At 36.9% G+C, this 25,395-nt stretch overlaps 1 protein-coding gene across 1 annotated transcript; it reads right to left on the bottom strand.

Moving 5' to 3' along the window:
- Positions 1–2,595: 2,595 nt before the first annotated feature.
- Positions 2,596–20,496, bottom strand: LOC127962990 (neuropeptide Y receptor type 1-like). Its single transcript, XM_052562630.1, has 2 exons — positions 20,269–20,496; positions 2,596–8,734 (listed from the first exon to the last, which is right to left on the bottom strand). The coding sequence occupies exon 2, from the start codon at positions 8,540–8,542 to the stop codon at positions 7,403–7,405; it is 1,140 nt and encodes a 379-aa protein (XP_052418590.1). The 5' UTR covers positions 8,543–8,734; positions 20,269–20,496; the 3' UTR covers positions 2,596–7,402.
- Positions 20,497–25,395: the final 4,899 nt, after the last annotated feature.

Here is a 25,395-nt window from a genome sequence, read left to right as displayed (position 1 = left end):
GACTTAAAACTAACTGATTTAGTCTCGCTAAACGCATTTAAATCTAAAATGAAAGATATAGAGGCAGATGCCTTAATATGTAAATGATTTTAGATTGTAAAATGATTGCAAATGGTTTTAAGTGTTAGTTTTAGTTTTCTGTGTTATTTGTTTGTGCCTCTGTTTTTGTATTACGTTTTATATGCTGCTGCCGGTCTTGGCCAGGTCACCCTTGCAAAAGAGGTTAATTGCATGGGGACATTAGGTTAGCCGCTGTGGTCGCTGTTTGATCAGCTGTGCTAGAGTTCAGTCGTGATTCTGACGTAATTTTTGCGCCCATGCAATTTATACTGGCCACCTGCCAATTTAACTGCAAAATTTAACAATAATAGAGTGAACGTGAACTTTTATTATTTGTAAGCTGTAATTGTTTACACAATCCATTTTAAAACATTCCAGCACAAAAGAAGAGATGAGAGCAAATAACAAAACACAGCTTTGACAAAGAATAATCTATATTTAATTTATACAGTGGACACACTCAGAAGAATTTGGCAAAGAGTGGAACCAGACACTAGGCCTCATTAATCAATCTAACATAGAAAAGAGTGCAGATCTGTGTGCACAAATCAACGTATGACAGAATTCACACGTGATTCGTGAACATTCATATGCTGCAAATCTCATCGTACGAATGCTTGTATGTTGATTAATGTGGCAGCTTAAAAAAACAATCATCATTTGAATATAACGCCCCTAAAAACACCCTGGTTTAGAAGCCTTGCACCTAGAGTTTACGACATGGAAAAATGAAACCCAGAAAAAAAAAAATTAAGTAATCTTCTAAGAGAAATTGATCTTACTTCAAAAAAAAAACTGTTAGGCTACATTAATTTATATCTATATACTGGTAAATATAAACACAATAGCCTATTTAATTGCCTTTATTTAACAACAAATATTTTGAATTTAATGGTACTCAGAACAGAACAGTAATGAAAAACAAGTAATTATAAAAACATATATTAAACTATTAAATAAAACACAAATTAGGCTATAGTGGCATTTACTGTACACAGCATTCAAGCAAAACTGAAACGTTTCCATTTTTGCCATATTTGTAACATATGGTTGCTAAACTATTCATTATGTAGCCTAAACATGGCTTTATAATTCACTCATGCTCCAATATCCATGTAAAATCCTTCACATGGGCAAAAATTTAGTTTGAGTACTGCATGCTGATTTTACGGCAGACCTTTTATATAGGTGGAAATCCTATGCTGTTTATTATAAATAACAATGTTTTATACTTTAACTTTGAAAAAAGTAAAACAACACAAACGGGGCAAAAATCCATTTTAGGTTTAGAAACATTTTGAGTCTTCTCCTCCTTTACCTTGCAGTGCTTTGGTCCAAATGCCTCCTTTCCTCTTCTACATCGCTAACAGTGTAGTGCCATTTTGGAGAATATCCGCTGTCAGAAGCAGCGTATGCTCTTCTGTGTAAGCCGTGCTGCCCGGATGCACTGTTGTTGTTCAGATTAAAGCGTAAATTCACATTGAAAACATTTTCTTGTGGTGAAGCTCACTCAGAATAGCGTACACAGTTAGCGTTCAGCAGAATTTCTCTCTTTTCTACAGTGATGTGGAGAGACACAGAGGAGACAAATTGTTGAATAAAGTTGTTGTTTGTGTTTTCTTCGCATACAAAAACTATTCTCATCACTTCATAACATTATGGTTGAACCACTGATGGCAGATGGACTATTCTGATGATGTCTTTCATACTTTTCTGGTCCTTGGCAGTGTATTTTACTTGGCCATCAATGGGACAGTCAAAAGCCTCCCGGTTTTCGTCCAAAATATATTAAATTGTGTTTTGAAGACGAATGATGCTTTTAAGGGTTTGGAATGACATGGGGCTAAGTGATTAATGACAAAATTTTCATTTTGGGGTGGAGTTATCCTTTAAGACAATCTGACATAGGGCTATTCCATATAATTTTATAACATACAATAAAGCAGTATACACTGTGATTCGTTAACACGTAGGCTACCTGGGAGCTTGCTGTTCTTCTAAAATGAATCCGTATAAGCGGGAATAGGTAAAAGCGTGCACACGGATTCTGAATTTGTTGGTATATGGATTCAAAAAGGTACGATTTACAAAATTTGAGCACATGGATTAGAAATCTTTGGGTATGGTTTATTAATCCGTGGGCAGGATTTGTTACTGAACTGAGGGAACGGTCTATGAATTTGTGTATGGTTATGGTTACCACAGATTTATTTATTTAATTTTTGCTCCTAGAGGTGACTCCCCGGGCTCCATAATATTCTAAATGTTGACAAGATTTGAAAATAACCATTTATTCCATGTTTTTTTTTTAATATATTTGTGTAGACTTAATATAATATGTCTTCTCAACTATGCAGCAATAAAATGAGCTCAAATGAAATATTTTTACCCTTCCAACATTTTGTTAATTGGATTTTTTTTTTTTTTTTTTTTTTTACAGTGTAGTTATTTTAGGCATCAACTATATCTTAAAACTCTCAGAAATGTCTCAAAATTAGTAACTAAGCACTAAGAAACACAAAAGATGAAACAGGATGGAGGTTTAAAATTTTAATATACATAAGTTCAATACAAGCTTTGGTCCACTTTATATGTACATCATTACCAAATATCCAATGACATGATGAATAATGTACAAATGACTACACTGTTGAGGGTATTTCTGCTGATCCTTTATTAGATGGCCATCTAAATTCTTCACAAAACAAAGCATTTAAAGCAGAATTTTAATTTTATTTAATTGACTAGAAAATGGATATAGGCTATTCATAATTTGTGTTACTTCTTATGAAATGAGTCAAATTAGTTAAATAATTTAGTGTTTTGTTGATTCTGGTTAATGTAGAAACTATAAGACAATAGAGCAAATTGAATATGTTAAATAGTTCTGAAATATATAAATAAATCATGACACAAATTTCTGTATGGCACATTGAATTGTCCTGAACAGCAAATTATAAAGTTTTGCATACTCAATAACATAAAATCAACAGTACAATTGTGTATAGTTTATTTAGTGTTTGGAGCTGCAATGTGTCCAGGAGATTTTCAGATACTTTAGTGATTTTATACTGTATATTTCAGCCTCATGAATGGAAATTTTGCCATATGTGACTTTGTATTTATGGCAGGTCTGTTGTAAATGCTTTATTGCGAGCAGTCCAGATATCAGCTTTATGTTAAACAGCTGACTGACCTCAGGCACACTCCACTCATTGTGGCCAGCAAAATAAAAAGAAAATGAGAAAAAAGTATTGATCCACATAAAAACTCAAAGCAATTTTCTAAAGGTGTATTGCTGGAATATAGCTTTTCCTCATTGCAGGCTGTCCAGTCAATAACTGACTCTCCAATATGTGAAAACCAGAGAGAGGAAAACTACTGATGCTTCTGAAAAACACCATATCACACCATAAATATCTTTGTAAATGGTGTCTGACTGTTTAACTTTTCCAGGTGAATGGCTATAATGTTTTTTATGGCCACACATTAATGCATTTCACTCTTGAATCAACCCTACTTTTGGGAAACTCAAGCTAGTATAGTTAAAACATAAATTTCCCCACTCAGTCAGGCCCTAAAACCACCATGGACCGTTTCAGCAAAACACAATCAATTAAATCAATAAGAATAAACTTGCAGCTATACAGTATGTGTCAGAAGTGAACAAACGTTATATAGTCAGTGTGCTATCAGTGCTATGGTGTGATGAGTGCTTTGTTTGACACATCAGAAGAGCATTGTGTCTCTGAGGACTTAAAGGGTTAGTTTACCCAAAAAATGAAAATTAAGCCATAAATTACTCACCCTGAAGTCATTTTAGGTGTATATGGTCTTCTTCTTTCATATGAACCAAGTTGGAGTTATTTAAAAAATTGTCTTTGATCTTTCAAGTTGTTTGATGCCACTCAGCCGGTGTTACACTGCATTAGTCTTTGATAAGTTTAATAAAAAGCCAATCCATTACAAAAAAAGTCTCTCACATGGCTCCAGGGTAATAAAGGCCTTCTGTAGTAAATCGATGCATTTTTGTAAGAAAAATATCCATATTTAAAACATAATAATCATTATAATGCATGCTCTCACTGTTGTAAATGAAGCAATGACGTATGAGGTCAGCTTTGTGCAAGCACCATTCAGAAATCATGCATGCAGAAACACAGCGGAGCGATCAGAACAAAACAACGGTCACTAATTAGAAGTACAAAACATGGATTTGTAAAGTAGAATGTCGGAGGATTTCCATATAAGCCAAGAAGAGACTGTTTTTTCTTTGCTAAAGTAAGGAAAGTTTGCTTTATTTTACTCATGTTAACAAAAGTTGGTTTTCAGGAGACTCACCGGCGCATGCGCAGCGCTGACCTCATACGTCATTCCCCGGAGCTGCTTCTGTTTTACAACAGTGAGCGCAAGCTAGATTTTAGTGATTATTACGTTTTTAATATGGATATTTTTCTTACAAAAACGCATGGATTTGCTACAGAAGGCATTTGTTCACCCTCCAGAGCCATGTGAGAAACTTTTTTTTTTTAATTGATTAGCTTTTTATTAAAATTCTCTTTGACTGATGCAGAACAACACATGCTGATTAGCATCAAAAGCTTGAAAGATCAAAGACAATTCTTAATATTACCCAGACTGCATTCGTATGAAAGAAGAAAGTCATATACACCTAGGATGAATACAAGGTGAGTAATTTATGGTCTAATTTTCATTTTTGGGTGAACTAACCCTTTAACTGTAAAATAACTAAGCGGTATGAAAATAATAAATGAATATCAAGCTATATATCATCAGTGAGAACTCAGGCCTTGTCTTAAATTATGCCCTTACGTGGACCTGTGCCAGAGGATGTTATGTTTGTCATGCATTTGTTGTCTTCTATGTGTCCTTTTGCAACCTTCACAGCAAATTACTTTTTTGGAGCTTATGTGGCATTATGTCACTAAAATATAGATTATGAGGAGAAACACAAAAATGAGGTTGTCAGTTGGGACAGGGCAATAGCAGCATGTAATGGTTGGCTGTACAGTGACATAAACCTGTACATTGTTTTAACAATCCTGCCACAAGAAAAATACGTAAGGATGGTAAGATATGTATCTGTATAATGAGTATACCCTTGTTAAAAAGAAGTAAACTTTAGCAAACACTTATGAGAGCATTATTAAAACATTTAAAACATTATACTTAAGTGTGACCTGAATGTGTACTGAAGTTAATTGAATGGTCATTGCAATTAAATGAAAATGTAAATAAAATACTTACATACTTACATTTATATTAAATGCAATTATTTATGAAAGTACTTTAAAAAAATATCCTTATATGTTATTTCACAATTGCGTCTGATGTATTTGAAATATGGTTACTGCATTTATGTTAAACTATAACATACTTTAATGTCATCACTACTGAAACCGAAAAATACTTGTAATGATGAACTTGCAATTTAGAACATTTACAATATACAAACTTGAAATATAATATTTAATACCTTTTAAATTATGGACATTTACTTTTTGTGCTTTAAAATAAATGTTCTTATTTAAAGCATAACAAAAAAAAATTAATTATGTTTAAAAAAAATTTTTTATAAAGTGTACTTAAGTGTGTTAGGAATATAGTCATGAAAGTGAACTCTTTTTTTTATACACTTAAGTGACTTTTTATTTCCTCAGTAATATATTATCATCAAGTAGAGTTGTTTTGTGTACTTTGAATATTTTAAGAACACTCCAAGCTCACATTCATTTCAATTAAGCACACTTCTTTTTTACAAGGATATACTAAACTAAGTGGCAACATAATCTAAATCAGTGACGTGAATACTAGAAATTTCCAATAAAGTTGATTGATCATTTCATACATATTACTTGACATCTAACAGAGTGTGTCAAAGTGTTATTATTCTAAGTACTAGTTGAAACATTATTTACAAATGCTTCTTACAACATGTACATAGTTTAGTATAGATCCGCAGTCCAGTGAAAGTGCAAATGAAGAACTGAATCTATAATTCACTTGGATATCTCTGGCAAATAAAGCCTTTCTATGAAGGACACAGTGTGATTATATTGACTAACATTTAGATCATTAAAACAAATTACACCTCTCACACAGAGCAACAAAATGTGTAAATTTTTGTACATATCAGTTTAAAATAGGATACATTCTACTACTAATCAATGACAGAATGTGCTTATATAGTCCTGATGACGTATAATAACAACTGATTTTAAATGTACACGTTATACACATATTGCTAGTTCTTTACGTTCCTTTAAAGAAATAGTTAACAATAATATAATCATGTTCACAATGTTCCAAATTGGTATAACTTTCTTTCCTTTGTAAAACACAAAAGATTGGTCTTTAATTACAACAAATAGCAACCAAAGCTTTCAAACTTCAAAAAGAAGGACAAAATAACATAAAAGTATTCCATACGAGTCATGTGCTACATTTCATGTTTTTTGAATCCATACTATGTTCATTAGAGATTGAATCATTACTTTGAGCCAGATGTTTACAATGAATGAGTTACAGTGAATCAGATCAAAATAGCTGTATGAATGATCCATTTGCAAATCAAACTGATCTGTATCATTTTACTGATTCATACCAAGCTCACTGCATGATTTTTGGTTAAAATGACATGAATTACATGTCAAGGCATAGTCATATGTACTAGTTTTATGATAATTTTTGGTGCTTTTGTGTTTCACAGCAGAAAGAAAGTCACAGGATTGGAACAACATGAGTGATGATGACAGAATGTTTATTTTTAGGCAAACTATTCATTTAATGGTGAAAAGAACCAAAGAAGTCATTTCATTTTCTTTTTTTTTCTTCTTTTTTTTTTTTTACCAAGTCACATATATTGAAAAAGACTTTGACAAGAAAAGGCCTCCTCCACTCAGTATTTCATTATAAAGTCTCTCAGAGAGAACTTTGCTCTAATTGGCAAAAATGGCTTTCTGTGCCATTGAGAACTCACCATATAATGGCCACAAAACCAGCATATTTAATTGGCCAAAGTCATTTTAGCAGTGGTTAAAACTGCAACGCAATTTGCAATGATATTTATCATGACATGGTTCTCCTCTGCAGAGCCCAGCTATAGTAAGCCTTTCCTTAATATGTTTCAGTCCATTTTTGTGTTTAAAGAAGACAAGTGGACATGTTTTAGCAATGAGAACTTTGAATGTCACAGATTTTCTCTGTTCAAACCTTAAAATCAGTCACTAATCTTGCACAGACTGACTGGCGGTGCTCTCAAGCCACCTCTGGACGCTTGAAATGTAGGTAGATACATAGCCTTATAGTCCATCCAGCACATTTAAATGGTCTCTTTCTGTTCCAAACTGTGTTTCTTGTGTGGTTGATAGGTGCTAGCAGAGCCATTGCTCAGGATAGACCCCTTAGTAATGCCTGTACTGACAGTGGACAAAGGAAAACTTTCATAACTCTCGGGTGGCCCCCAGCAGCGGCACCTGGAAAGCAACGATTTCAGCTCCTTCTGGAAGTTATTGTTTAGGAACCCATAGATCACTGGGTTCACACAGGTCGACGCCATGGCAGTGAGGTGACAAGCTGAGAAAATGGCGTCATGCTGACAGACTGGAATTGCTTCGTGGTTCCAGTCAAAAATCGTGTTGAAAACATTCAGTGGCAGCCAACAGAGGGCAAACGCGGCTACAATCGAGGCTAGCATGGCGTTAACTCGCTTTGAGCCTTTGGTCTTCTTCTGCCGCCCACCTCGAGCCCTTTCGACCATGTCTTTACGGCGACTCAGACGCAAAAATATGCGAAAATAACAGACGAGAATGAGCGCCAATGGTAAGCAGTATTGGCACAGCAGCAGCGTTGTGGTATAAGTCAGTCGATTCCCCTCAGATGGCCATTGTTCAATGCATATAAAGTGATCGCTGAAGGGATTGAAGGGAAGGCTGAGGTTGTGGAAGGGCGAGTTTGTGAGGATGTTGAACGAAAGGAATGGAAGGGAGATAAAACATGCTATGATCCAGATAACCGCGACAGCCAGGTAAGAGTGTCTGACAACTGGTTTCCAACCGGTGGGATGGATGATGAGCTGGTGCCTTTCCAAGGCTATGAGAACCATGGAGAAAATTGAAACTGTTACAGACATACACTGAACGAACGGCGTCACCTTACACAAAGCCTCACCCAAAATCCATCGATCCATAAGCGTGTAGATAATGGTGACTGGTAAACACACCAAGCAAACAAGGATATCAGAGCATGAGAGATTGACGATGAAGATGTTAGTCACATTGCGCATCTCCTTTTGTCGTGTAATGACCAAAACCAGGCAAGTGTTGCCCACCAGGCCCACTGCTAACATGGTGCTGTATGCTACGATGAGGAAAGTGGTGCTGCTGAGGGAGGTTGGACAGGCGGGATCCTCCAATAACCAAGAGCCGGAGCTGTTGTTCAGATGAGACCGCTCCATTGCCATCAGTTGCTGAATTTCTCTTGAAATGAACGATTTCAAGAGCACAGTCTGTCTGGTTTAGTCTCTTGAGAGGCGAGGAAATGAAGAGGAATTGTCCAACGCAAGGCTGCTCCTTCCCAACACCAGTTTTCTTTTAGTACCCAAGTTGTCTCATCTTATTTTTTTGCATAGCACAGAACTGTTGATCTGAGAGACCTGAGGACAAAACAATAAAAAAATATCACTCAAGATTAGAGGAAAAAACCAAATCATGCCCAATCAAACTGGGACACATACTCCCTCAAGATATTTTGAATGCAGCTTCCAAATAATATAATGATTAAAACACTCACACACAAATAACTGTTGTTCCAAAATGCGTATAAGTGTAGTAGTCTATATGTAATAACATACAGCAACATTAAAACCAGACAAGGGACAACTGAACAGGCTTAAACTAAAGTAGGGGTGCTCATGAAGGACAGACAGGTGAGGACAGGGACTAAACTAGAGGAGAAGACAGGAGAACATCAACTGAAAGAAATCAATAACCATTAGCAATAATAGCAATAACCATTTTAATTTTAAACTTTATTTAATGGTGGAAATGGCCTTCTGTAAGTCTACATTTGGTCAGTCCAATCAAATTAGATCTTCCTGACACTTATACAGTCATATAAAAAACAGGAAGCTTTTTGTTAGAAACCAGAACAAAATACAGACCTCTTCAAGTGAGCTATATTAAAAGTAAAGCAAAACTTATCTCTTTGTTCACAAAAATACCCTTATTAGAAAAACAGGACAGTGACAGACTGAAGCGCTTTGTTCTGTTCTTTGATATTTCTTTTGTTCTGCTCTTTTTGCCTTTCATTATTTCATTACTTAAACACCTTCTCTTCATTTCCCTCTTTGTATTCAGCAAATCCAACACCAAAGCAGTGAATTATGAAACATTCTCTGGTAAACCTCTTTTTTGGACAATCTAACCCCCAAAAAGGCAAATATGTCACACAGGCAACAAATGCACCATACATTTTAACTCTGATTGCAGCTTGCGTCATGAATTTTTAATGCACCAGCAGCATGTAGCCTGATGAGTGTATATTTATAAGAAAAACATCCACATCGTAATAGCAGACGTCGTATCTCTAACAGAGAGGAATTCCATTCAGACAGCACAGTGCAAATAACAACATGATCATGCTCGAACGAAAGTGCTTGTGCTAATGCTTGACTTGACAAATGACGTAACCTGCCCACTTATAGCTGCCGCTGTTGCTTTAGAGTTTGGTTGGTGTTATGTGTTTTTAGAAATATTTTGCTGGTACCTTGAAGGTTTCTGGTTTGAGCCCCACAGCACTATTGTGCCACTGAGCAACACACTTGTTGCAACAAAGGCACAGAGACATATAAAAGGCATATATTCAACACTGGGAAACTCATAGTTGTCTGTAAAACAATTTGAGCAGAGAACCTGATAATTAAAGCAGCACTTACTCGCCCTCCTTCTCTCCATCTGTCTCTGATTTTCTGCATCCACTGACGCTTCCTGATTTCTTAAAGCACTCTGGCTTTCCAGTAATAGCTACTGAGCCTGCATGTAAGCACACTGGCAGGTGATGAATAACCCAGTAAGGTTTAACAATGGGAGAGAATCTAATTATGAGCAGAATCCTGCTGCTTTAAACCCATTTCATTTCCTGAAACCCATGTGAGATTACAGCTCAAATACATTTAGCTACATATAAGAATAAATCCTTTCGCTTTGGTCTCCACCCGTCTCTCTTTTGGCTAAGACAATAATGAGCCATTTATAGTAATACATTTATATAATTATAGTATGGCTCTATCGCAAATGTCTCCCAATCCTCCTCCAAATCTGCTATACACTGCATGGGCTACTAAAAAAAGGGTCGCACTTGTTAACAGTGTTTACAATTTGAAATTACAAATCAGACACCTTACTGGAGAAAGTGTGTTAATCAGAGAAACATCCCTGACTGAAGCGAATGAGCCTCCCAAGACTTAGACAGGAGAGGAAAAAGGCATTCAAACAGCCAAATGACATTTAACAGCAGACGCCAAATGCAATTATTGCATAAAGCCTGAGAGATTACATAATCACCATGACAATAATGGCTGTGATTGCTATTAATGAATAATTCATTAGATTATGTGCAGTGTCCTTTTTTTTAATCCACGAGTAAGAGTGCAATATTCCTCTTTCTGACTAGAAATGATACAAAGTCATTTTACAGTGTGCTTATTCTTAATCACAATATTAACTATCTAATTATTTTGTTTTACATTATATATAACAAAATAAAATAGGACCTAAAAATGGTAAAGTGAAACATTTCCCTTTCTTTGTGTTTTCAGCCTTCGGTTCCCTTGTAACAAAAAATAAGTTCACTTAAGCATATAAAAAGAGTTCTTCTAATGGAAATAATATACTTTAAAATAAGACGCTTAAGTGCAGACTGCATGTATTAGTTCAGATACTTGATTACATGTTATTTACAATTAAAGTGTATTGTAGTTTACATTTATTGTAGAATTAAATTAGCAGAATTTTAGACTGATTTTTTTCACCCTAATTAAAATAATATTTTACTTTGGTTCATATGTATTGCTGAATGTACGGACACGCATTTTTGATAAACTACAACACAAATGTGTGTGTGTGTGTATATATATATATATATACAACTGTAATTACCAATTTGAAATTATCAAGTTTTAATTCAGTACATTTAAAATGTATAATCTTTAAATGCGTAAAATTGAGTAACACTCTTCAGTTCAAATTATAATCAAGAATTTCACATGTGCTTTAGTATGTTACTCACCTCAGTATGTCACATATGATTTCATATGATTTCAATGCACTTTAACACATTTAATTAGATATTATTACAAAGCAAACTTTTAAAAAGTGTACTTAAGTGTTTTAAGAAACATAGTCATGAAAGTGTCTGCCTTTGCATACTTTTAAGATTTCAAGTGACTCCAATTGTAGACTACATTCCATACAATGAAACCTCTTTTTTTTTTTTAACAAGGTTTAACAAGCTAACAGCTTAGTCTAATATCTTAGGATAGCTTGGTTATTAAAACTCAATTGACTAGGTAGAACAATGCACTACATTTCTTTGGCATTGAGAAACTTTTTCCCCAGAAAAACATGAAGCAACATAACACAAATTCTGATAGTTATACAAAAGTGAAAAGGATATCTTTGTACTTAAAAACAAGACAGCGGAGGATGAACGGTCTTTCATCCATCATTGTTAATCAGTAAATATAATGGACCTCACCCATGTTTTAGCACTGACATGGTCAGATGAGCACTGTGAAGTTTCTTCGAAAATTCATCTTTTGGGTTCTACACGAAAATAACGTAACATACAGTAGGTGTGGAAAAACAAAAGGGTGAATAAATGATGCAAATTTCATGATTTCTTTAAAGAAAAACACCATCATCCTCTTTATGGAGACATTCATCTAAATAGAAATAACTAGCTGCAGGTTAATTAATATAGATCCCAGAGGGTTATTGAAGTTAACTTACAAGTGACAGTAAATCAATCACAGAGTCTCAGCCCAGATGTACCTCACATACGGCAGATAAGCGGTAATAAAGTTCATTATTGCCCCCTCAGTCCCGCATCTCTAACCAGTCCTCTCTAAAGGACACTGATTGTTTTCAATTAGGACATTAGACAGAGAATCTAGTGCCAATGAATCTCCTCCTGAGTGAGAGTGTGTTGCAATGAAGCTGAGATGCTCCGTTCAATTTCTGAGACAAAGAGCTCATGATGCACCACTGGTTGCACACAAAGGTTCAAATCTCAACAACATCTTCCCCACAGAGCTCTCAATTCAGTCTCCACAACTCTTCCATTCTCAAATAGACAACACAACAGGACAGAGAGTTCTGACTACTGTACTGACACCTTAACTGACAACAAAGGAAAATCCCATATTCATTATCTCAGAAAATTAGAATATTACTTAAGACCAATGCAAAGAAACGATTTATAGAAATCTTGGCCAAATAAAAAGTATGAAAATGAAAAGTATGAGCTTGTACATCACTCAATACTTAGTTGGGGCTCCTTTTCCCTGAATGACTGCAGCAATGCAGCGTGGCATGGAGTCGATCAGTCTGTGGCTCTGCTCAGGTGTTATGAGAGCCCAGGTTCCTCTGATAGTGGCCTTCAGCTCTTCCGCATTCTTGGGTCTGGCATATCGCATCTTCCTCTTCACAATACCCCAGTTTGCTGGCCAATTAATAACAGGGATACCATGGTCCTTAAACCAGGTACCTTTGGCACTGTGTGCAGGTGCCAAGTCCAATATTCAAATTTTCTGAGATACTGAGTTTGGGATTTTCCTTAGTTGTCAGTTATCATCATCAAAATTAAAATAATTAAACATTTGAAATATATCAGTCTGTGTGTAATGAATGAATATAATATACAAGTTTCACTTTTTGAATGGAATTAGTGAAATAAATCAACTTTTTGATGTTATTCTAACAATTTCTTAAAAAAAAAAAATACACATTTTTTGATGTTTTTTTTTTTTCAGCATGTCCACAGTTTCCAAAACAAAATGCACCTTCTGCGGAAAATGCATTTAAGGTAAAAACCATGATTTGATTTTAGCTTTTTGAAATTATGAAAATTATGAAAATATATAAACTGGGACTAGGTAAAAGAAGGGAGAACGCAAATTCACTCTCTGACAGTAGGTGGTGCTTATGGAACAGCCGCAGTACAACGTTTCCTTGGTTACTGCTCTAAACAAAGCAGTGCTGCACTTATAAACAAAACAAAATATACCATCAGTCTATCAGTTCCCCTTGAGATACATTCAGGCAAAATGAGCCCCAACTAAGTATTCAGTGCATTACATGTTCATACTTCTCATGTTGATACTTTTCAGTTGACCAAGATTTCTAAAAATCCTTTCTTTGTATTGGTCTTAAGTAATATTCTAATTTTCTGAGATACTGAATTTGGGATTTTCCTTAGTTGTCAGATATAATCATACAAATTAAAAGAAATAAACATTTGAAATATATCAGTCTGTGTGTAATGAATGAATATAATATACAAGTTTCACTTTTTGAATGGAATTGGTAAAATAAATCAACTTTTTGATGATATTCTAATTATATGACCAGCACCTGTATACAAAACTGGAAAAAAGCAAGCTGTTCTGTTTAAAAACAGAAGTGCATTATGAACCTCAAAGTCAATTACGGTTTCTACAAAAATATTAAGCAACACAACTGTTTAAAATATTGATTATAATAATAAATGTTTCTTTCAGAGCCCCGCACATGACATGCAAGAAAGAATAAGTAAATTGTGCGCACGATTTACTAATTCGTTCCCTCAATATACTAAAACATGCACACGATTACTATTGCGTTCACTCGATTTATCGCACAATTATTTCACAATCACAAAATTTTGCACAATTTATAAATCAAGTGAACGCAATAGTAAATCAAGGGAATGCTATAGTAACCGTGTGCACGTTTTATTACATTGAGGGAACGAATTAGTAAATCGTGCACACGATTTAGCCTTATATTTTTTCCTGCGTATCATGTGCGGGGCTCCGTAGTTTCTTGAGCAGCAAATCAGCATATTAGAATGATTTCTGAAGGATCATGTGACACTGAAAATTCAGCTTTCCAATGCACAAATAAATTACATAATAACATATATAGAAATAGAAAAGAGTTCATTTAAATTGCAACAGTTTATTACAATATTAATGTTTTACTGTATTTTTTATCAAATGCTGTCATGATCCTGCCCTCGTGTCCTTGATTTTTCCTAGTCTTGAGGCAGGATCATGACAGACCCTTGTTTTGTGTACAAGCGCATGGCCTTGTCTTTGGGCCATGTGCTTGTGTTGTCTCGTTCCCTTGCCCCGCCCCCCTTGTTATCCTAGTCGTGTCGTGATTGCCCTATCTGTGTCACCTGTCGTGTCTTAATTGTTCCCCCTATTTAGATCTCCTAGTGTGCTCTGTCTTGCGTCGGTTCATTGTGTTACTTACGTGTTTCTCAGATGTGTTCCACACTTGTGACTGTGATTGTATCCTGTATACCGTGAGTGTTTGTTTATAGTTAGTGTTTAGTGTCTTTATCTGGTCAGCCCTGTCTTGTTTGGTTATTTAGTCCTTACCCTAGCCCTTGTTTTCCCCCTCGTGGGTTTTTGTTTTCCCCTTTTTGTATTTAATAAACCCTTTGTTTGTGAATCCCTGTCTGCACCTGAGTTCCTCCCTTACCAAAACCCTGACAGAATGAACCGACCACCAAGGAACTCAGCAGGCAGGAGGGCCTCTGAGCTTCAGCGTCAGGCGGAGTTCCGGAGGCTGTGCTGGACGTCGTCCCCCGCCGACAGGAAGGGGGTCACCCTCCCATACTCGCCTGAGGGGGAATGGGTCCTCCGTAATTATGCCCGGCTGTGGGAAAGCATCTCCCAGGAGGAGCCACAGAGGTCCCCTCCACCTACCCAGCTGCCAACGATCCCTGAGGGTCGTGTCCTGGCCGTGGCAACCCTGGGGGATCAGGCAAGCCCCCCCCAGAGTCCTGAGGTGCCTCCCACACCCGTCGGTCTCCCCGGGAAGCGAGGGAGACGGTTATCGTGGGAGTCTGCCTCGGAATCGTCGGAGTCAGCCCTGCCAGAGACCGAACTCCCCCAACCCGCCTCTGACCCAGCTGTGGTCTCTGCACCGCGCCCAAGGAGGAAGAGGAGGAAGAGGGGGCCTGCCGGTCCTGTGACCCTGTCTCCTCCAGTGCCAGCAGCGGAGAGCGCTGGCGTGCCCGTGCCAGCAGCGGAGAGAGCTGGCGTGCCCGTGCCAGCAGCGGAGAGAGCTGGCGTGCCCGAGCCAGCAGCAGTGAGCGTGCCCGAGCCAGCAGCGGTGAGCGTTGGCATGCCCGAGCCAGCAGCGGTGAGCGTTGGCATGCCCGAGCCAGCAGCGGTGGGCGTGCCCGAGCCAGCAGCGGTGGGCGTGCCCGAGCCAGCAGCGGTGAGCGTGCCCGAGCCAGCAGCAGTGAGCGTGCCCGAGCCAGCAGCAGTGAGCGTGTCCGAGCCAGCAGCAGTGAGCGTGTCCGAGTCAGCAGTGGTGAGCGCTAGCGTGCCCGAGCCGGGAAAGAAAGCTGTATGCAAGTCGGCAGTCGTGAGAGCGGAGGAGAGAGCCGCGGCCGACTCTGCAGCAAAGACTCTTGTACAGTCGGTTTCATCTCATAAGGAGATGCCAATTGTCCTAGCTGCTAAAGCATTTTCTGATTATTTGTCCCGTCTTGTCCAAATTTTGGAAATCCCCGTCAGTCCTGTCTTGTCCCCTGACCCTGTCCCCAGAAGTCCCAAATGTCCAGCCGTTGTCTCCCCGTGTCCTGTTGATGTGGCCCCGTGTCCTGTTGATGTGGCCCCGTGTCCCGTTAATGTCCCCCCGTGTCCAGTAGATGTTGTCCCCCCGTGTCCAGTAGATGTTGTCCCCCCGTGTCCAGTAGATGTTGTCTCCCCGTGTCCAGTAGATGTTGCCCCGTGTCCAGTAGATGTTGTTCCCCCGTGTCCAGCTGTCGTCTCCCCGCGTCCCGTAAGTCTTGCCCCGCGTCCCGTAAGTGTTGCCCCGCGTCCCTTGTCTGCTCCTGTCATGTCCCCTGTCAGTTGTCCTGAGACCCCTCCCCGCCCCTCACCACCCAGACCTGCCCGTACCCCCCGTCGTCAGCCTTCATCCTGTCCTCCTAAGATTCCTACCCCACCCCCCCGCCCTGGTCTGTCCCCCATGAACTTTGTGGTCCCGCCCCCTCCCCTTCCCTGTTTGTTTTTTTTGATTTGTCACCCTAACCCTGCCATTGTGTTTTCATGTTTGCCTTTGTTATTATTAGTCATGTCTTGTTGGTTTGTGTCTGTGTCCCAGTCTGTCATGTCAGTCATGTCCCGTGTTTGATGTTCCCTTGAGGAGCGTCTGGAAGCCGCTCCTTAAGGGAGGGGTTCTGTCATGATCCTGCCCTCGTGTCCTTGATTTTTCCTAGTCTTGAGGCAGGATCATGACAGACCCTTGTTTTGTGTACAAGCGCATGGCCTTGTCTTTGGGCCATGTGCTTGTGTTGTCTCGTTCCCTTGCCCCGCCCCCCTTGTTATCCTAGTCGTGTCGTGATTGCCCTATCTGTGTCACCTGTCGTGTCTTAATTGTTCCCCCTATTTAGATCTCCTAGTGTGCTCTGTCTTGCGTCGGTTCATTGTGTTACTTACGTGTTTCTCAGATGTGTTCCACACTTGTGACTGTGATTGTATCCTGTATACCGTGAGTGTTTGTTTATAGTTAGTGTTTAGTGTCTTTATCTGGTCAGCCCTGTCTTGTTTGGTTATTTAGTCCTTACCCTAGCCCTTGTTTTCCCCCTCGTGGGTTTTTGTTTTCCCCTTTTTGTATTTAATAAACCCTTTGTTTGTGAATCCCTGTCTGCACCTGAGTTCCTCCCTTACCAAAACCCTGACAAATGCATGAAGCCTTGATGAACTTCAACATTTCTGAAAAAGGTGGCAGATATCTTCGCTCATACCGTGCCACTGAAATGAATGGGAATGCCAGTGGATCTCTCCAGGTATTATAGAGCTGATGGTTAGAAACTAGCTGCAATGCTCCAAAAAGCTTCCTTAAGATGAATTTCCAACAGGGCTCTGAGCTCATTTGGACTTTGCTAGAGCAGTAGCTGAGACCAGCTGAAACTGCAGGTCCCTGTTGACCACAGACTTCTGTTTTGCCAGAAGTGCAGGTATGAATTTTTAAAAGGTGCTTTGTGAGTTCATGGCTATGAAAGCAAAATGAAGTAATGCTGATACTCAATGTACTTATAATTTAACACAATGGCTTTTTTTTCCCTGTAATGTGATAGTATACTGTAGTACCTAGTGTGTGTTTGGAGAGAAAAGTGACATTGCATATTATTTCAGCATTGGAAAACATGCCACAGCATGCAGGTTTTGCCATCGCTCTGTGACACTTGAGCTTCAGAAACCTCTGTATTAGCATGCAAAACGCAAAGAATGCCTATATTTATAATAGAGCTCGCCACGGGCGAACACACCCTGTGATGGGGGGGGGGGGTTCAAGATGAGCTTTTGCTTTGATAGATGTCAGATGTGGCACATCCGACAGTGCTACAGTCAAAAGAAAGCATCCCATAAACATGCATGTTTTATTAAAGTTAATGAACAGTGTCATGGTGTGATGTGTGGACAGACATTCATTAGCGGTTTCATAATCTAAAGGGGAAAAATCATGATTTGCATTCAAATACAGCACGTTTTAAACATCTGTGCCTGCTGAGCATTTACTGAGAAGAAGAACAGCATGAGCTTGACTGAACCGTGGGGTTCAAGAATCTGACACTGCTTTAAACATCTGGGGATTATGTCCTTTAGATCCTGGTTTAAGACCAATTTAAAACAAAGAAAAGTTCAAATGAAGTTTTAAAATTATGATAAAAATAAAATAAACAACCACATTAAAAAATGACAATTAATACTTTAAATATAACATTAAGTAAAATGAATAACAAATTGATTAAACAATAAATACAAAATATATATTAAATAAATAAACTATTAAAGATTCTGCACCACTTACATCATTGCTGGTCATTTAATAGGTAATTCTGTTTCAATGGTAAATTTCTTATACAAAGAGTGAGATGTTCTTGCTTCCATTAAAGCAGAGGTTTCTGATCTTTTGCAATGGGCTCATAAATATGATTATCCTCATGCAAGAGACCCACATCCTAAATGAAAAAAAAAAACAATTCATATTGTGAAAATGGTCCTTCTTCATCAGGGACATGATCATTTGTAATTATGGTCATATCGTATGAAACAAAAAGCACTGGATAAAATTAGAAGACAATAAAGGTTATATAAGAGACACATCTCAAAATCTCACTTCAGTTCTTTTTCTTAAAGGCACTTGATCTCCCAAAGGAACTTCATCTGAAAAGTTCATGCTGTATTCCCTCTTCTCAGATCTTACTTCACCGCTATAACGCGAGAAACAAACTAGTTTTAGATCAGAGAGGCAGCCATCAACTGAATGTGTCAAAGATGAAAGGTGGCTCCTGCTGCACCTGCACTCTATCAGCCATCTCACTTTCAGACTTCTACACGTTTTAACAGAGAGTAGTAGGAAGAAGGCTAATAGACCTTATTTTGATGCCAAAACCATATATGCGACAGCCAACACAACCAATCCTTATCTTGCCAATCTTCAAGCACTGAAAATCAACCATCAAGTCAAATTGAACTGTATCACGTCAAGTCTGATGAACTGTGGATAAAAGCAGTAATAAAAAAAACTAAGAATCTGTAGAAATAAGCAAATGATAGAAAATCTTCACTGTCAAACCATGCCGAAGTTGATCTAATCTGCATTCAAACATCACAGGACATATATAGCTTACGTTTGTTCTTTTTTTGCACTATTTATAACTGCATGCCTCTTATCCAACAGGTATCTTTATTTTTCATGTCTTCGGCGGGTGATAATGAGTCGAGTTGCGTGTGAAAAAGCAGCACTTGCCCATTTCTCCAGCGAGTGTGAAGACAGTGCATGAGAATCAAAGCTTCTGATGCATCAGTGTTTGCGTCTGTCTTTGATACCTTGGGTTGTTAGGGATTTATGAAGTTAGAAACAGCTCTAAAGGGAAATACAGCCCAATTATAATGAGGACAGCCAACCGGTTATGAATATCTAGCACTCATAATATTCACATGGTGGAAATGACTTTGAGCATTCACTCGTTGAGGTGTTTTTATTTTTTTAATTTTTTTTCAGAATAGAGCACTTGTGTTAAGAGGCTGACTCTTACTGAAAGAGCTATTAGCGTGAGATGAAATTATATTTACATCTTTCCATCATAATAAATGTGAACTGTAAATGAGACTGTAGCAAATCCTGGCGAACAGAGATTCAGGTTTTCTTTGCTGCCTTGAATGAGAATGAGGTGATACAGTAATTAAGCAAATCAAATTCATTTATTCAGCATACTTTGTTTATATGACTAATAAGCATATCTGAACTACGAACAACAAGCATGCACAAATAAATGTTTATTAAATGTACCTTCATCTGTCTTGCAACACACGTATACAAGCTCTCTAAGAGTTGTCATTAAAATGAACAAAATAGAACAGAAAATCAGGAGAATAGAACAAAAGAGAACAACAAAAGAACAGGACAGCAGCATAATTTAACAATATAGAAAATAACAGAAAAAAACAACACAGTCGAATAGAATAGAATAGAATAGAATAGCAGGACAGCATTAAAACATAACAGAATTAGTCAATATAGAATAGAACAGAATGAGCCAATGAGGAATAGAATAGAATAGAATAGAATAGAATAGAATAGAATAGAATAGAATAGAATAGAATAGAATAGAATAGAATAGAATAGAATAGCGATTATTTTAACCATAAGATCTCTGACAGGAGTGAACGGTGAACAAATGATCCGATCAGAACATCATCGAGTCTCTAACGTCAAATACGACTTAGAAAAAAAAGTATGTAACACCTTTCAGCCTCTGCATCCAGGAATGAGCGAGGCAGAATTCATAAATGCCAGAATATAAAGATCATTTTACCATGAAACGAAGACGCTAAATGTTTCGGTAAGTTCTCTCCATTAACACGCGTTTGTGAAACTCTGCTCAGGCGCATCTTACCGTGTGTGACAGGCGCAAATCCCGTCTCCGTGACCGTGGCTCTCAGACGCACTGTTCTCCTCGGTGCAGGAGTAACTGGTGGTTCGAGGAGCTGAGGTTTATCAACCAAACCTGAGGCGCAAGAAGGAGGTGTCTCCAGATCTCCCGCGCTCGCTCGAGAGGCTCGTTCGCACATGGACTCGGTCTGTCTGTTGACATCGACTTCACTTCCAGAGACCGATAAACTATACATAATAATAATCACTGATAAATTGACCCAATTATATTTCCTTTATATTTCCTTATTTTCCTAATTGAAACCTGAAACTGAAACCACACTGAAACTGCAAATAAATAAATAAATAAATAATAATAATATATATATATATATTTTTTTTTTCCCGCGTGGAACTGTTTGTACATGTTGAAGGTGATATCTATTTAATAAAATTATGGAAGTTATGAAATGTCACCCATGCTTTCATGTTAATTATGCATTTTCAACTATTAGAGAGATGAGTCCACCAAAACAAGAAAATGCTGTCACCCCTCAAGTTTCTTTCTTTTGAGAAACAATTTACAATTGGAACACTGTTGGTTACCAACCAGTTTTGGTTCCCATTCACTTCCACTGTATTAAACAGAAGTCAAAACAGAAAATGCTCGGTTACCAACATATTTAAAAATATCTTCTTTTGTATTCCAGACAACAAAGACAGTCACACTGGTTTGGAACAGCATTAGGTTGTATAAATTTACATTTTGGGATGAATCCCTTTAAAGGGGATGAGGTCTCTCAGACAAAAAGGTCAGATGTCACTGGATGATAAAAACTCCTTACAGCTCAAATGAATGTTGCTTGAAAGACTGCGTCTTGTTCTCCAAATGTTTCAGGAAACACTTTAAAACCAACTCTGTGCTTTTTGTTGTTTAAAACGAATAATCAAACTAACAGTTATGTAACAGATATCAATAATGGGTTCAATGAACTGCACACATCATGTGCAAACATATTTATTTTTTTATTTTAAAGGTTGGCTTTAATAGATGATTTAATGACGGCAAGTCATTTATACTACGAATAATGGATGGCTTCGTAATTGCCAAAGTAATGCATTTTTCACAACTCAGATTTGGTGTTTTATAAATTAAAAACATACAATCTCAGAATAAGCATATAATGTATAACAGAAGCCATTCTGGTATTTCCCATAAACAACCATATTAAGACACAATTAATCTTAAGACATCAAGGAAATAGAACGCTTATATAGCCGGTGGCACACTCCCATTAGAGCAGTGTCATTAAACACACACTGTGTTTTCTGAAACAATCCATATTACTCTTACAGAGCCTTCTTGTCCAAATGTTCTGCAGGTTTTATCTGGACCTACCTGGGGCTTCCTGGTGCTCTAGTAATTGACATTTCCAACTGATGTTGTTTTTCCATTCACAGACCTCTACTCAGAATGCTCTCTTCAAATCTTTATACTTCTTATTTCAGGCCTACAAATGTGAGAGACAGTGACGTACGTTGGTTTGAATCTGTTTGAGGCTGCCGTGTGGATTCATACCTTGACGTTGTTACATGTTGGTAATGTTCCTCTAAGCCACAGGACAAAGATTTATTTAGCCAAGATGTTCATAGATTAACATCTTATGTGGATCAAAGATGAAAAAAAAGTCCTAAGTCCAATTCTCTATCTAAATAAAAGGGAAAGATGGCTGATAAGAATGTTGTGCAAGCCTCTTTCCCCATCCTAACCTGGTTTTATGACAATAACATTGTTTTTGGACAAAAATGAGGTAGATTCTGCTTGGTGAAGTCAAGGTAAGCCCAGGGTGCTCACATTTCTGATATCAGGTATATTCATCATTAAAGGACAGGATATATATATATTTTTTTAAAATATACTCCAATAACCTTTGCTTTGAAAAATCTTTTATTACAGTGTACTTTGAGCAAAAATTGGTGTAGGATTTACTTGGAAACAATTTTCAATAATTGCAAAGAAATGGCAAGCAAGACTGAACTAGTAGAAAGATTAAAATAGTATTTTTGTAAATGTGTGTAGTAATCTGTTTTATTTATATAAAAAATCTGGTTTTACAGTTTTGTATTTTGCCAACAAAAATTTGCCAAAACAATGGGTAAATATGATGTATCTCAAGGCAGTAAGGTTTTACCATGATCATCATAATAATGAACACTTCAAAAAAAAAAACCTACCAAACCATTTGTTATTTTTATTTCATTTATCTTCTTTGAAAAATGACTATGAAAATTTTTTGTTGTACGCAAGTATCTATGGCATTTATTATGTAGTTAATCTTTAGAAAGTAATGAATAACCACATCAGTGTGGAATAAATTCGTTCTGCCACAATATTAGAAATTTGACTTCTCTGTCAATGACATGGCATTCTTTTCTCCTGACAGCTTGTCGTTCAGAAAGTGAGCAATTAACTAACTAATTCCATTATGTACATTAACTTTCACACACGTCACATTTGTCAAAAATAGATCCTTTAAAGCATTCATAAACACTACAAAATAACTTCCACGGCCTCTCTTCCTCGGCCTACATTTGTTGCTTCCTAAATTGGCCGCAGTGTATGAAATGAGGCTTATCCAGAGTCGTCTGTGTGGCACTGCGGGGGAGTCTTCACGTGGTCTCCACATTCATCCCACGAGAACGGGATGTTAACGCAGTGCAACACCTAACTCCCATTCTCTCTGTGAGTCAGACTGGAGCGATACCAAAGAGCAACTAGAATCTACCTCTCAGACGATGCAGTGCATGCAGGGGCCAAAACACGGCACACAGTATTCACAATTATGACTGACTGATATTAGGGTGTTGGTCCCACTTAATATAATTTATATTAGGTGGCCTTAAATATGAAGTACAGTGTACTTATTGTTAGGGATATGCCAGGTATCAGACAGGGCAACTTGTGCTTTTAGGGTGCAAAATTTTAAGTATTATTCATTCAGTAACTTTTCACCATGCCTAAAAGTAATAGTAGAAGTGTAACTACAGTATAGGTAATTACAGAAATTAATTACAGATTTAATTAAACACATGTATTTTAAAAAATGTAAGTGCAATGTTAAAAAATCTTTGTATAAGAGAAGTATGTTGTATCAAATATTAATTTAAATGCATATAAGGTCAGATTTTTTAATTTTATTTTTTTATCTGATGATTCATTTGTTCCTACACCTAAGAATGTTTTTAAAAAGAGTCCTTATAATGGAAATGGCATACTTTAAAAGTGTGAACTGAATATAGTGTTTCCATACACTTAATTGCATGTTATTTACAATTAAATGAAAATTAAAGAGTGCTTTTGACCCACTTAAGTAGAACTTAAATCCAACTTTACGTTTCATTTCATAATTACATCTATTGTCTTTAAAAAAGTATACTGTCAGATGTACTGACAGTTATTTATGGTCAATTAATATACTTATTTAAAACATGACAAAAGATTAAAGCAATGATTAAAAATTTGCTTTAAAGTAGGAGATTTACATTAGACATTATTGCAAAGTTATTTTTTTTAAAAGTGCACTTAAGTGCACGAAGAAACATGTCCTGAAAGTGTGCTCTTTTTGCATACACTTAAGTGGCCTTTAATATTATTATGATAAGATTTGAAGTGCAATACAAGTGCACATTCAATAGAATTAAGCATACAAAAAAAAAAAAAAAAAAAAAAAAAAACATTCACAAATGATTCCAGAACTTTGTGCATGTAAAAATAAAATGTCAAGCAACCACTCAGAATATCCTGGCAACCACACAATAATACCCTGGCAACAGTTTTTGCACAGGTACCACTCACATTTTCTTCTGAAAAACATCCAGAGGACAACACAGAAGTATAAATTGTGACTGAGTTTTTAGTTATGGTTATATATCCATATATATGTCATTATCCGTCTCTGCTTCTGTCAATTCTAAGCTTGAAATGGGAGTTGTATTGGATTATTGGATGAGATATTTCACTGTAGAGCCATAATTGCAAGCTTCAGTTCAGTCTGCTCATTCTGCCCATAGTCAAACAGAGCGATGAGAAGAAGAGAGTGCGAGAATGTGTTTCACAGTGAGAGTGTGTGTTTGTGGATGTGTGAACGAGTGCAAGTGTGTGACGCTGCGAGGTTTCCTGAAGGTGAGAGGCGTGATAGACAGTTTTGTGGAGGGTGAGCTGAGGCTGGATCAGATCTCATCAGAACATCAGAGAAAGGAAAAAATAAAAAAAAATCTTCAATCAACATGTCTGCAGTATTGTGGCATTGATAACTAAATAAATCATAGTTCATGTAATGCTAATACATGCAAAAGGCACTTTTTCTATAATACAAATAACATTCTAACATTTACATTTTTGAATGTTTAAATTTATTCACATAACAAATTCCATGAACAGCCAAGTAATATATTTAGATTCTGTAGATATCTCAAAATAAAATAAAAGAAGCAATTGTAACAAAGTAAAAAAAAAAAAAATTCTAATTGTAAAATATGTTTAGTCAATTATGGGAATTACATTGTGTATCCATACTAAACATTTTCACAAATGTCACAAATAAAAAATGTCATGATAACGAGAAATGAGTTGCAATCCTGGTATATAAAGTCATATTGTGAGACATAATCTCCCAATTACAAAAAGACAAAGTTCCAATTTTAAGAATTACAATAATTATGAGAAATAAAATTACAATTGTGAAATATAAAGACACCGTTACAAGATTTAACATCATAATTAAAATAAATAAAGTTGCAATAAAAAGTCAAGTCAAATTAGTCAGTTTAAGCAGACTAAACAATTGGAGAAGTCTGGCATGCATCATCAGAGAGTGTGCGATATAAAGTCACGTTATAAAAAATGTGAGATATAGTAATAATTATGAGATATAGTTGCAAATTTTAAACATAGTGTTTTTCAAGAGAAAAAAAAATCCTAATTACCTAATTTTATAATGTGTCAAAAATACCTAATTTATATACATATTGTAACGTCAGAGCCGATGAGACTTAAGAATCCATGTGCGAGCTTTTATTACACAGAGACGTGATTGTAACAGGCATGGGTCAAACACTGGCAGACAGGTATATAGAGGGCAAGACAAAAGAA

The sequence above is a fragment of the Carassius gibelio genome, chromosome B8, assembly GCF_023724105.1.
Source record: "Carassius gibelio isolate Cgi1373 ecotype wild population from Czech Republic chromosome B8, carGib1.2-hapl.c, whole genome shotgun sequence".
NCBI classification, from domain to species: Eukaryota; Metazoa; Chordata; class Actinopteri; order Cypriniformes; family Cyprinidae; genus Carassius; species Carassius gibelio.
This window is presented reverse-complemented; position numbering and strand designations above follow the sequence as displayed.